Source organism: Giraffa tippelskirchi, chromosome 10 (genome assembly GCF_054371585.1).
Source record: "Giraffa tippelskirchi isolate mGirTip1 chromosome 10, T2T-mGirTip1v1.2.pri, whole genome shotgun sequence".
Lineage (NCBI taxonomy): Eukaryota > Metazoa > Chordata > Mammalia > Artiodactyla > Giraffidae > Giraffa > Giraffa tippelskirchi.
This window is the reverse complement of record NC_137284.1, coordinates 19,963,103-19,976,307: the sequence shown is the minus strand read 5'-3', so window position 1 is coordinate 19,976,307 and position 13,205 is coordinate 19,963,103. Positions and strand designations below refer to the sequence as shown.

Genomic DNA, 13,205 nt, shown 5'->3' with positions numbered 1-13,205 from the left:
CTTGGGAATGGTCTTGATCCCTGCCTCCTGTACAATGTCGCAAACCTCCGTCTATAGTTAATCAGGTACTCTGTCTATCAGATCTAGTCCCTTAAGTCTATTTCTCACTGCCACTGTATTATCATAAGGGATTTGATTTAGGTCATACCTGGATGGTCTAGTGGTTTTCCCTACTTTCTTCAATTTAAGTCTGAATTTGGCAATAAGGAGTTCATGATCTGAGCCATAGTGAGCTCCGGTCTTGTTTTTGCTGACTGTATAGAGCTTCTCCATCTTTGGCTGCAAAGAATATAATCAATCTGATTTCGGTGTTGACCATCTGGTGATGTCCATGTGTAGAGTCTTCTCTTATGTTGTTGGAAGAGGGTGTTTGCTATGACCAGTGCGTTCTCTTGGCAAAACTCTATTAGCCTTTGCCCTACTTTATTCTGTACTCCAAGGCCAAATTTGCCTGTTACTCCAGGTGTTTCTTGACTTCCTACTTTTGCATTCCAGTCCCCTATAATGAAAGTGAAAGTGAAAGTTGCTCAGTCATGTCCGACTCTTTGCAACCCCATGGACTGTATAGTCCGTGGCATTCTCCAGGCCAGAATACTGGAGTGGGTAGCTTTTCCCTTCTCCAGAAGATCTTCGCAACCCAGGGATTGAACCCTGTCTCCCGCATTGCAGGCGGATTCTTTACCAGCTGAGCCACAAGGGAAGCCCAAGAATACTGGAGTGGGACATCTTATTTGGGTGTTAGTTCGAGAATGTCTTGCAGGTCTTCATAGAACTCAACTTCAGCTTCTTCAGCATTACTGATCAGGACATAGACTTGGATATTGAATACTGTGATACTGAATAATCCACCATTATTGGAAGCCAAAACTCCCCTACCCTTCAATTGTAACAACATATTTGAATTTATTTCCTCAAAATACATAGCTAATAGATTGGGCTTCCCTCGTGGCTCAGATGGTAAAGAATCCCCCTGCAATGCGGCATTCTTGGGTTGGGAAGATCCCTTGGAGGATGGCACGGCAACCCACTCCAGTGTTCTTGCATAGAGAATCCCATGGACAGCAGAGCCTGGTGGGCTACAGTCCATGGGGTCGCAAAGAGTCGAACACGACTGAATGACTAAGCACAGCGCAATAGTTTTAGCTATGTTTAATACATTTAGTTAATATTTATCTCCCTCCATCAAAAAAATAGCATCTGTAATGTTAGGAGGATTTTTTTTCTCTTTGTTTCTGACACCAGGGGTCCCCAACATGCACCGCCATTGTTATGTTTTTAATATATTTTTAAATCTGTCCATTCAGATGTGTTGCACATCGTGTTTTTGACCTGTTCTGTGAGGTTTGCTTATCAGCTAATTTGACTTAGTGGTCAAACTGTGCAGTACTGTGTCCATTCTGGATTTTAAAGTTTTTTATTATGTATCGTATCAAATTTACCACTGTATGAGTGGAAATTAAGACCTAATGTAGTTTTTGTATGTTGTAATATTTCCTTTTGTAGGAAAGGAAAGGAAAGGAAATCTTTCCTACAAACACACACAAAAAATCCTTGAAAAGAACCAGAGCAAAAACATTGATTTTTCAGGGGCTTTTAAACAGAGGTGTGGGGAGCAGTGGCTGATAAGAAATGGGCTTGTGTGGGACAGAGGTTTGATTTTGGTGTTGAAAGAACTGTTTTAGCTAATATTTATACTGTGCTATTTGCTCAGATTGAGATCATGCAGCTTTGGTTTTGAAATCTAGCCCTGGCTCACTGCTGCTCTGTAACCTTGATATGTTTGGAACGACATGGACTCTGAATATATAAAACATTTCTATGTCAGACTTTCTTACTTGTGAACTCAGGATGATGATATCTTTCCTCACTGCCTTTCTGGCCTCTTTTCAGCAGATCAGATGTGAAAACACTTTGAAGAGTGTAACCCTAATACAAGATGAGAGGGGCTGTATACAATTTCCACTTGCCCCTCTATGCTGAGACAAACCAGTGACGCTGTGTGTGAGAAAAAGATTTAATTAAGATAATTATGACCTGTTCTATTTATGTAGCAGATAAATTAAAAGGAATCATTGTTATAATTCCGTTAAGCATAGAGTCTCCACTTACAACTCTCAAGGTCCCAAGAAGGGGTGGGTTTTGAACATCGTGGTAAGTAGAAGTGAGTTTGGTTTCCATAGGGATGGAAAGGTTGGGGTCAGAGACAAGGACTTGCAATATTATTTTAAGCTCCTAAAAAGTTAACACCTACTTTGCATTCCTCTTCATGGTCCCTGCCCTGGGGGACCCCTTCACTTTGAGGAATGTGGAATTGTTTAAAAATGCATCCACTTTAGGGCTTCCTTGGTGGTCCAGTGGTAAAGAATCCACCTGCCAATGCAAGGGACATGAATTTGTTCCCTGCTCTGGGAAGATCCCATATGCTGCGGGGCAACTAAACCCGGTGCGCTGTGACAACTAAGCCCGCGTGCCTGGAGCCTGTGCTCCGCAGCTGCAACTAGAGAAAGCCTACACACAGCAGCGAAGACCCACCACAGCCAAAAGTAAACAAAAAAATGAAATCTTTTAAAAAAATGCAACCATTTTAGTGTGTGGAGCAGAAGGAAGCTCAGGGTAACCCTGCCCCTGGTTGATGGGAAAAGACGTCTGCCTAGAGTCAATATTCTTTACTTATGCATAATTTATTGAGAAAGAAAAGAATGTTGAGAGATGGGGTAAAGGAGTAGGAAAGACAGAGGGCAGAGAAGGATGGGTGATGGCATGGAGAGGAAAGATAGGATATTAGAGCTTCTGGTCTGACAGGCAGAGAAAGATGTAATTAGCAGTTGCCTGAGGAAGACACTAAATATAAATTGAGTCCAGTAGAGTAGTGGAGGATTTTTGCTGCCTGAGTCAGATCAAGAAGCTAGGGCATAGGCTGCTAGATTTTGTTGCAGAAATTCTGATTTCGACAGCATATAATTTGCATCCTGGTTCCGTGGGAGAAGAGGTTCATGGATGGGCACATGTTCTCACAGCCCTGAACCATGAATTGAAGTTTACCACCTGAAAGAAGCAGAGACAGACTGTAAAGAGCACAGAGCTTCCTTGTTGAGTCTTACCTTTCATCCATGGTCCGCAGAGTCCCTGCACAGGCATGACCAAGTCCTCCAACTTGCATATTCTTTCTCCCCTCCCCTCCCACCTGCTTCTTCTGGGCTGTTTCTCCATCAGTTGCCTACTCTCTCTAGTGAAGGACAAGACAAACCACAAGGGAAGTCAGGCAATGGGGTTCACAGGATAAAGTAACCAAGATCCCTTCCCTTATTTGAGGGATAAGGACTGAATATGGGCTTTACAGGTTGCACTATGGTAAAGAACCTGCCTGCCAGTGCAGGCGACACAGGAGATGCAGGTTCAATTCTTGGGTCAGGAAGATCCCCTGGAGTAGGAAATGGCAACCCACTCCAGTATTCTTGCCTGGAGAATCCCATGGACAGAGGAGCCAGGTGGGCTAGAGTCCATGGGGTCACAAAGTGTTGGACACCTCTGAGCAACCGAGCACAAGGACTGGGTATAAGGGTAGAGGGGTGTGGGAATACACTCCGACAGGTCTGGCAATTTGTGAACACAGACTGGTGGACAACTGTTGATTACTTAATTCATTTATTCAATATTTACTAAATGCCTACCATGGACTGGGCATGGTGCTAAGTGCTAGGAATATATAGCCATGAACAAGATAGACACATTCCTGAGCTTGCAGTCAATGTCCCACTGGCTCAAGGGGCAACTCACACATTAATAGAAAGAGGCAATCTCCCTGTCTTCTTTTAAGACATCGGAGGCCTTCGGGGAAGGGCCTCTTCCTCAATTGCTGGAATTCTATTCTTCATTCTTGAAAGAATGAGGTCCTCCTGAATCTCCAAGCTTCTAGGGAGTCCCAGCTTGATCCCTCCTCCGGCCCCTGCCACCCTAACCCCCCCTCCCCCATCAGTACTAAAGCTGGGTGATGAGTTCTCTGTCAAAGACCAGCCCATGAAGTCCCCACATACCTTCAAAGATCTTCTTTAACATGCACTGCTGGGAATTCTGAGTGGAGCAGACTCCCTCTCCACGAAGACATTTTCCTTGGTCATTCATATAAGAGCATGTATAGCAGCTTAACGGTGGGCCTGAAAATTTAAGATCAGCCTGATGAAATAACCTTGTGATCCAGATGTGTAGCCTTGAGTCACACATCTGGGAAGGGATGATGGACAACAAGTAGAACCATTTCGTGGGTCTGAAAAAGCATCTTTTCTCTTCCATACCAGAGAAAACGATTTCATCCTTACTGATTCATCTATGATATTCATTGCTGATGAATCCCACCTTTCACCCTCTAGTATTGACTTTAATTCATAGCCCAATGTCTTCCTGGACATTTATCATTAGATGCCCTTCTGCTGTGTCTAACTCGATAGGAGCAATGGAACTTTTCACGTGATGTTCATACTCCCCACGATACTCTCACTTACCCACAAGGCACAGACACTTGTAGTAAAATTTGACTGATTAATAAGCTGTGTTAAGGACTTCCCTGGTGATCCAGTGGTTAAGACTCCTCCTTCCAATGCAGGGAGGGTTCAATCCCTGGTTGGGGAGCTAAGAACCCACATGCCTCCAGGCCAAAAGATCAAAACTAAAACAGAAGCAGTATTGTAAAATTCAATAAAGACTTTTTAAATGGTCTGCAACAAAAGTAAATAAGAGAGAAAAGAGAAATTGCTTAAAAAAAAAAAAAAAGACTATGTTGGAATGTTCTAATGTTGCAAACCTCATAAAGTGTTTGTATCAATTCTCTATTCTCAAATTCACCTCAATCAGGGCAGTTTGTCACAAAGGGCAGAGTCTCTCTGAAATGACTCAATATTGCCTATCTCCACTGCCAATTTCCTAATTAAGGAAGCATAAAGTGGAAAGAATACGGGCTTTGGAGTCATACTTCAGTGTGAATCCAAGGTTTGCTTCTTTCTAGCCAGATGAGGTACACCTCACTTCTCTCTTCTGAAAATTTGGAATACTGCTACTTACACAAATGAGGTGACCATAAAGTGTTTATGTTTAGTAATAACTTGAGACATTAAACCTTAAATCTTGTTTTTCTTCCTTGAACAAACCCTTGTAAGAAGCCAAAGAACTGCAGTTGTCCTGGGAACTTATTTCTGTATCTTGCAGACAGAAGTGTCGGCATGCTTTACTTTCCATTGATAAAAGAAACGTTCACATACTGAGGTCTGGAGGTCATTCTGGCTTATACATGAGTTAACTTGACTTTTTTGCTAACTACAATAGCTTCTTTGTGGCCTATCAAACACACATTGTACATCTCCTTAAATTATTAAAGAAAAGGTCACATTGACCAGAGAAGTTAAAAAAAAAAATGTCCACATTAAAGATAAAGATTAAATACCCTTCTTTCTGGGACACGGATTCTGGTCCTCCACTGTCAGGATACATTTAACAGGAGGCTTCCTGTGTGCCGTTTTCAGTCTTGCATGAATTCTATGTTCCTTAACAGCACCTGAATACAGGTGCCAGAGAGCTGGCAAGCCAGCTTTCGGGAGTAATAGAAATTCATGTATCTCATTCGTATGGAAATTCCATATGGTGAACAGCAGCCATTTACAACTCTCTTCCCTTCTGATATGTAAAGTAACTTTTACAACCCCCTTTCCTGAGAATGATTCTAGCCTCTGGCTTTCTGGATGACTTGTTAGATTTTTGATCCCTGTCTCTGCTAAAAAGGGCTATCTTGTAAGAGAGTATATATATGCCCACAATATGTTAAATAAACGCCTTTGTTCCATCAAAGCACTGGTCCCCGTGTCTTTCCTCATTTCTCTCTCTCTCTCTCTCTCTCTCTCTCTCTCTCGCTCGCTCGCTCGCTCGCTCTCTCCCCCTCTCCCTTTCAGGCTGCTTCCACGGAGCACAGGTGTCCACCATGTCTACTTACTTGCCTGGGCTTTCAAGACCTCTCTGAGAGGGTGCCCTGAGCCTACGTAGACAGTGCTAGCTCTTTGTCCTAGAGTTATATTGGCACACTGTGTAAACCAGGGAATATTAGCCTCTTTTCTTCCTTCTTTCACTTTCTTATCCGTCGACTCTGTACCCCCAAGTTCCAGCCCATTTAAAGGGCCACAACACTCCACTAATGATTAAACTCCCTTTCCAGGTGGGGAGCCCAAACTGGACTTGCTGTATGTGTATGAACTGGTCTGTTGTGTTTTTTAAAACCGTGAAGAAATATATCCCTGACTTGTTCAATGTGCCTTGTCTGGACAAGATATAAAACTGTGCTGTAAACTGCTTCTCCAGGGCCATTTCTCAGACTAATCTGCGAAGCCAACTAGTCCTCAGTTTGGCTCAAATAAAACTTTTCTATTATTAATGATTGTTTATTATTTCCACTGACATCATGTTCAAACAAAAAAAGCCAAGAGCTACCAGTTCCGGTGCTAGACATGCCTTTGGAGGATTTGCAAAGATTTTAACATAGCTTGTGAACAGGCCGATTTAGCCTGAAGCTCACCAAGGTTGTCTTCCATGAGCCCCTTCTTCCAGTGGAGCTGTGGGCATTCATTTTCATAATTCCTTATGTGGAATGGAGTTGCAGGGAGAGCTGGCAGTTTGTATTTTGTTTTTCTTAAAGAGGGCCCTCTGAACTGTTCAGCCTTCAAAAGCCCCACAACACCTGAATCCTGCCTCTGGGGATTATTGCAAAGAAACATAAAGAGATTCTTTGAGAGAGTTGTTTGTGCTGTGCCTGAACTGTTCTTTCTTCTGAATGCCTTAAAACTGGCTTTCTTGATGTGTCACCTACTTCCCACCGAAGGTCAAGGAAGGGCACCCATGCAAATACGACTCACCTGAAAATGTGCTTGAAGGCGGGAGGTCTGAGGGCTGTTCCCTTGATGATTGATCGCCCAGTTTTTCACCTGAGATCTGTTCGGCTGAGACCGGTTCAACTGCAGGCTGTTCCCCTGCAGGCTTATCACTTGCAACCTGTTCGTTTGTGGGCTGTTCGCCTATGGCCTGTTCACCGACAGGCTGTTCGCCTACAGGCTGCTCACCTATAGGTTGTTCCACAGAAGGTTGTTCACCGGAAGTGTGCTCAGTCAGAGTGTGCTCACCTACAGTGGCCTCCCCTGGAGTATGCTCAACCTCAGGAGCGTGATCACCTGAAGCAGGCCCACTTGAAGCGTGTTCAACTGCCATTGGCTCACCGGAAGCATGATGGGCTGCGGCGGTCTCACTTGAACCATGCTCACTCAAAGTGTTGTCGACTGAAGAAGCCTCATATAAAGCCTCATCCGAAGGGTTTGCAAGTGAAAAGTAGTCGCTTGAGAGTTGCTGAACTGATGCTTGATGATCCACAGAGCCAAGAAGCTCATCAGATTGAGCTGATGATCCTGGGATGGAGAAGTAATAGAAGAGAGATGGTGAGGGTGAGAGAGGATGTCCGGGTAAGGAGTCCTTTCCTAGGGAGCAAGGCTAATGTTGTGGGATCGCTAGGTTTCTGGGGGTCTGGTCAAGCACCTGAAGATACTGCAGAGGCTGGAGGCAGTCAACCGATTGCTCGAGGGACCGTGAAGGCCAGGGGTGTTAAGGAACCGCAGAGACTACCTTAGTGATTGAAGGGAAGAATTTTAAGATCCACAATATTTGTGTGGATCTGTGTACCCTGAGCGGGCACAGGGGCACCAAAATTGCCTGTGCTTCCTGACAAAGCCAGCATCAGGAAATCAACGTCCCATCGTTCATGTAACCAGAATTCCACCGCTCGCCTCCCTCCGGTTCCCCTGTGGGTGAAAGGTCAGAATGGAGATACGATGGAGAGACTCTGCACAGTGTTTCAGCAGCTGAGTAATTCTTGCTGTAACCAAGGGTGGAAGATTTTAAACTCCAAACAAAATGAATTTGAAGCTAGAGATGACAAATATATAACCAGGCCACGAATTACCAGAAGGGATTAAGACCTTTATTTGGCAAGTTCATGTTTTTTTCCCACACCCAATCCCCTATCCATGTGATTGGGGACCGAAAACCAAGTTGCTACAAATTATTAAGATAAAAATATTACATACTTCTATATCTGCATTGAGATTCCTTTTGATGTACCATTTACACCTACTTCATGGAGTTGTCATGAGTCTTCGATAAGGTAAATTGTGAAGTGCCTAGTCCATTGCTGAAGTACTCAATTAACTTTCATTTTTCCTCCTCCTGACCTTGCGTTTGGAATTACAAAACTCTTAGCTGGTCATTCTCTTCTGACCTGTCTCTTCTACATTTAATCCATTTATCAATGACCATCAGACAAATACTCCTTGCTGCTGCTGCTAAGTCACTTCAGTCGTGTCCGACTCTGTGCGACCCGATAGACGGCAGCCCACCAGGCTCTGCCATCCCTGGAATTCTCCAGGCAAGAATACTGGAGTGGGTTGCCATTTCCTTCTCCAGTGCATGAAAGGGAAAAGTGAAAGTGAAGTCACTCAGTCGTGTCTGACTCTTAGCGACCCCATGGACTGTAGCCCACCAGGCTCCTCCGTCCATGGGATTTTCCAGGAAAGAGTACCAGAGTGGGGTGCCATTGCCTTCTCCGAAATACTCCTTAAGTACAGCTTTTATTTTATTAAGTGTAGCATCATGCAGACAATTTGATTATTACTCTTTTTTTAAATTATTATTACTCTTTGAGTAACTGATTTAGCCTGAATAACCTAGAAGAGGGTGGGGAATAGACTTTAATGATGAGTATGTTATTAATCCTATCAAAAAGCTGAGAGGAATATAATATAGTATCATCCTGATTATAATCCTGTAAGAATTTGTGTGTGTGTGTGTGTGTGTGTGTGTGTGTGTGTATCTTGAGTGATTTGAAGTCCTTATAACCAATGACTTTCAAAAGACTAGCATTAGAATATGTTGATAAAGGAAAGATAAGATAGACTAAGGCTTTTGCATAAGTGCTCAGTTGTGTCCACTCTTTGCAACCCTGTGAGTCTGCCAGGCTCCTCTGTCCATGGGATTTTTCCAGGCAAGAATACTAGAGTGGGTTGCCATTTCCTCTTCCAGAGGATCTTCCTGACCCAGGGATAGAACCTGCATCTCCTGCATTGGTAAGCAGATTCTCTACCACTGTGCCACCTGGGAAATCCAACTAAGGCTTTTAGGAGTTTTTAATTTTAAAAAGTTGTTACAGAAATACTACCTGCTTGACCAATTCTTCAAAAGTGAACAGAAGTTTTAACAAAGAGATTTTTTGATACAAAAAAAGAGGCTTGAAAAAGCACACTCCTTTCTTAGTCATTCTTATCATTTATGACTCACTGCCTCACCAAGTGGCTGGCACATACTACCATCTGGTAACTATGTAGCTTGTTTCTGAGTCAATTTTTGAAAACCGAAGAGGGCAAAAGACAAAATCTCAGAGAAGCGACATTACAGCAAACACTCTGTCATTTAATGGAGAGCTCGAAGCTCATGGCCTCTCACTTCTGCAGGAGGAAGAAGGGAACAGAGCCCACCCTGAATGGGGACCCTGAAAGAGGAAAAACGGATGACTGAAGGGACAGACCAGAACCGGGGAGGGCAGGCTTCTAGGATCTCTGGCCCCGGGATGACTTTTCAGGCATACCTCACTCCCTTCTCTTGTGTCTCTCCTTCTACCTTAACTACGCAAGGATCCCACACACTCAGTTCACTGGGGCAAACATTCCCAGACTTCCAGAACCCTAGACCTGTCTTCTCATTTCACAGAGCATCAGATACAACGTCGAGTGGCTGAAAGTATTAGGAATGAGACTGTGCCAAGCTTGGCACAGTCTCTGATGGTGAAGCCATTAACTAGGAGGAATCAACCAATTCAGCAACTCTCAGAGTTGAACTTTTTCAGCCACTCCTATTTCTGAGTCAGATTGGTCTGGGTAACTAAGATACTGGTCTTCCTTCTTCAAGGGCCTTAAAGGCCTCTTCCATGTCCACCTAGAGCTAAGACTGAGGACTCACCTCTGGCAGATCCAAGGAAACACAGACTCACTAGTAGAAGGAAATTCTTCATCTGGATTTTGGGCAAGAGGAGACCCTGGTGTGGGGCGCCCAAGAGCGGTGAAGAAAAACTGTGAGCAGAGGCTCCCAGTGCCAAGCCAGAGAGTCTGGGAATTCTAGAACCTCAGAAACAATCCATGATTCCTCACAATGGGTTACGCTGAACAGGTGCCTGATCCAGCATGTTAACGCTCTGGCAACTCCTGGCAAACCATACGGTGAGGGCTGATATTCCCCATGCCTGGCACTTCACTGTGGCTCTCTGCCTTTTCTTTAAAAAAAATCAAGTTGCCAAAATAACAGATACTCTATGTAATAAATTTTAAAAGCCATCTACTCTCTTTTTAAAGTGTTCACGACAGTGAGGTGTGATTAGCTGGTTATTTTTTTATTTGGTTCTCTGTATCAGCCCTTTTATTTTGGTTGGGGGCCTCAGAAGGCTGATCTCTATTGAGCTGACCACCTGAATGCTGGTTGGGTTTGGCTTCAGATTGTGTTTAGCCAGTGGAAGACTGGAGAAGGGGACACACACACATGCACACACAGACTGAGACTGAAGGATTTATTCCTCCTGTCACCTTCCTACCACAGTTCCGATGCTGGCTGGGTCTTGACAGGAAGGTTTCTGTTGAGTGTCTCTCCTCATGGCTCCAGTTCCCCACCAGGCTGTAGTAGCATGGCTTCCTTCCCCTCCCCCTCTCAGGCCTAGGAAGGACGATGATTTCTTACCGTTGCTATACCTGGATGCCCCAACTTTATTTTAGTTGTTGTTGTTTCCTTAACCCTGCTCACTTCTGTCAATCATCTTTTCATAAAGGTCCATATCAATCATGGTTTGGGCAGGAAATAGATGGCAAACTCAGATGGGTGACAGGAGAATATGTACATGATATGGACATGGAAAAGGGATCTACAGCTTAGAGCTGTGACTGCTGGGAAGATGGGTGCTGTGAAGCATCTACCTGCTATTACAACTTTTGGAAGACGGGGCCTCCCAGGAAGTGCTAGTGGTAAAGAACCCACCTGTCAATGCAGGAGATGTAAGAGATGTGGGTTCCATCCCTGGGTTGGGAAGATCCCCTGGAGGAGGGTATGGCAATCCTCTCCAGTATTCTCGCCTGGAGAATCCCATGGACAGAGGAGCCTGGAGGGCTACAGACATGACTGGTGGCAGGGATCTCCTAGCCCCCATCTCTTCCCTCTTCCTTGCTCACCTCTCTTGGACCCTTCATTACATACACCACAGAATGCTGGATCTAGAATAGACATATTTGTCACTCTCATCATTACTGAATGCTCTTCTCCCCCATGAGACTTTAAGCTCCATGAAAGTGGTATTTCAGTCTGTCTTGATTACTGTTGTGTCCTTGCTACCTGAGAGCATGCTGACACACAACGGGTGTTTAATACTGGGTTGGCCAAAAAGTTCACTTGGGTTTGCCCATAAACCAGAACAAACTTTTTGGCCACCCCAATACATTTTTTTCCTGCATGAAGGAATGAATGAGTTGCCTTTTCTCTACTTCATGGAGGCAGAGGTATAGGTAGCCCTTAGAGTGGGCTGGGTGAAGATTCTGGGTCAGTTGGAGAAAGTAGGACCTCAGGGGTCAGATGTTGCAGAGGTCTACCCTACTTGGCTTGAGTTGAAGGGCAAAACTAGGATTCTCAGGTCTTTCGCTTCATCTGGGCAGTCCTACTGCCAGGGGAAGCCATCAAGACTGTGCAAAATCTGTCCTGACATTTCCTTCCTCTGTCTTGTCCTTCCATTCCTCCCCTTTCCTTCCTCCACTTTTACCCCAAGCTCCATCTCAAGCTACATCCATTGCTATTGTTCAGTAGCTAAGTCCCTTCTGATTTTGTGACCCCATGGACTGCAGCATGCCAGGCTTCCCTGTCCTTCACAATCTCCTAGAGTTTGCTCAAACTCATGTCCATCGAGTCGGTGATGCCATCCAACCATCTCATCCTCTGTCGCCCCCCTTCTCCTCCTGTCCTCAATCTTTCCCAGCATCAGGGTCTTTTCTAATGAGTCAGCTCTTTGCATCAGGTGGCCAAAGTGTTGGAGCTTCAGCATCACTCCCTCTAATGAATATTCAGGGTTGATTTCCTTTAGGATCGGCTGGTTTGATTTCCTTGCTGTCCAAGGGACTCTCTCAAGAATCTTCTCTTGGCTACATCCATACACAACTTCTAATTATTCTCTGAATATGCAATGCCCTCTGCATTTTTATGGTTCCCCTCCCCCACTTCTTGCCATTGTACTTCTCCATCTCAACTTGCTGACAAGAATTAATTCTTAATCTATGTCAGTCACCACCTACCAACTGGAGACTCCCCAGATCCACCAATCTGTCTCACAGACTCCTCTCTTTTTAGTTCAGACCCATATATCTGAATACCAGCTGGAATACCAGCTGGACACTTCCATTTTGATATCCCAGAACACTTGAAACTCAACATTTGTGATGCTGAATTTATCATGTGCACCACCACTAGTGAGCCTGTGCTCTAGAGCTGCGGAGCTGCAAATACTGAAGCCCACCGCGACTACTGAAGCCCGCCCACCTAGAGCCCCGTGCTCTGCAACAAGAGAAGCCACCACAATGAGAAGCCCCATGCACTGCAAGGAAGAGTAAGCGCCCGCTGGCAGCAACCAGGCAAAAGCCTGCGCTCAGCAACACAGACCCAGAAGAGCCAAAAATAAATACATAAATAAAATTTTTTAAAAAAATTTAAAGTTAGTTAAAATGGGAGCAAAAGAAAGCCAGGAAAGAACATGGCTTCTTCAGTAGAGTAGGTGGAGGTGAGCAGAGACTGTGTGCAGGACTGAAGGGCTCCCATCAGGCACTAGGATTACCGCTTCCTGAGGAAGCCCAGCCCTTCACCTCGGCTCCCTTTGGACTATAAACTTCATTCAATTTCTATTATTAGGGGAATGAACTGTTGCAAAATGCCAAATTTCCTACCCTGATTGTGCATGCTTAGATATATATGGCTCAAAACATGTGGTGGGGCAACCAAGACTTGACCCAGCCAAATCAAGAAATACAACAACAAAGAAAAACCAACCAACAAACAACAGCAACAACAAAAATAGGGGAATTCCCTGCAGTCCAGGGGCTAAGACTCTGTGC

The 13,205-nt window shown here is 44.5% G+C and overlaps 1 protein-coding gene across 4 annotated transcripts; it reads right to left on the bottom strand.

Moving 5' to 3' along the window:
* Positions 1-2,662: 2,662 nt before the first annotated feature.
* On the bottom strand, positions 2,663-10,179 carry LOC145523901 (acrosomal protein SP-10-like). 4 transcript variants are annotated; one of them, XM_081535158.1, is made up of 5 exons: positions 10,033-10,179; positions 7,370-7,433; positions 6,891-7,129; positions 4,035-4,154; positions 2,663-3,045 (listed from the first exon to the last, which is right to left on the bottom strand). In XM_081535158.1, exons 1-5 carry the CDS (start codon positions 10,082-10,084, stop codon positions 2,921-2,923), a joined length of 600 nt encoding a protein of 199 aa, XP_081391284.1. In that variant the 5' UTR covers positions 10,085-10,179; the 3' UTR covers positions 2,663-2,920. The 4 variants fall into 4 exon arrangements, with proteins under 4 accessions (XP_081391284.1, XP_081391283.1, XP_081391281.1 ...); XM_081535157.1 differs by having other exon boundaries at positions 6,891-7,185; positions 7,381-7,433; XM_081535155.1 differs by having other exon boundaries at positions 6,891-7,433.
* Positions 10,180-13,205: the final 3,026 nt, after the last annotated feature.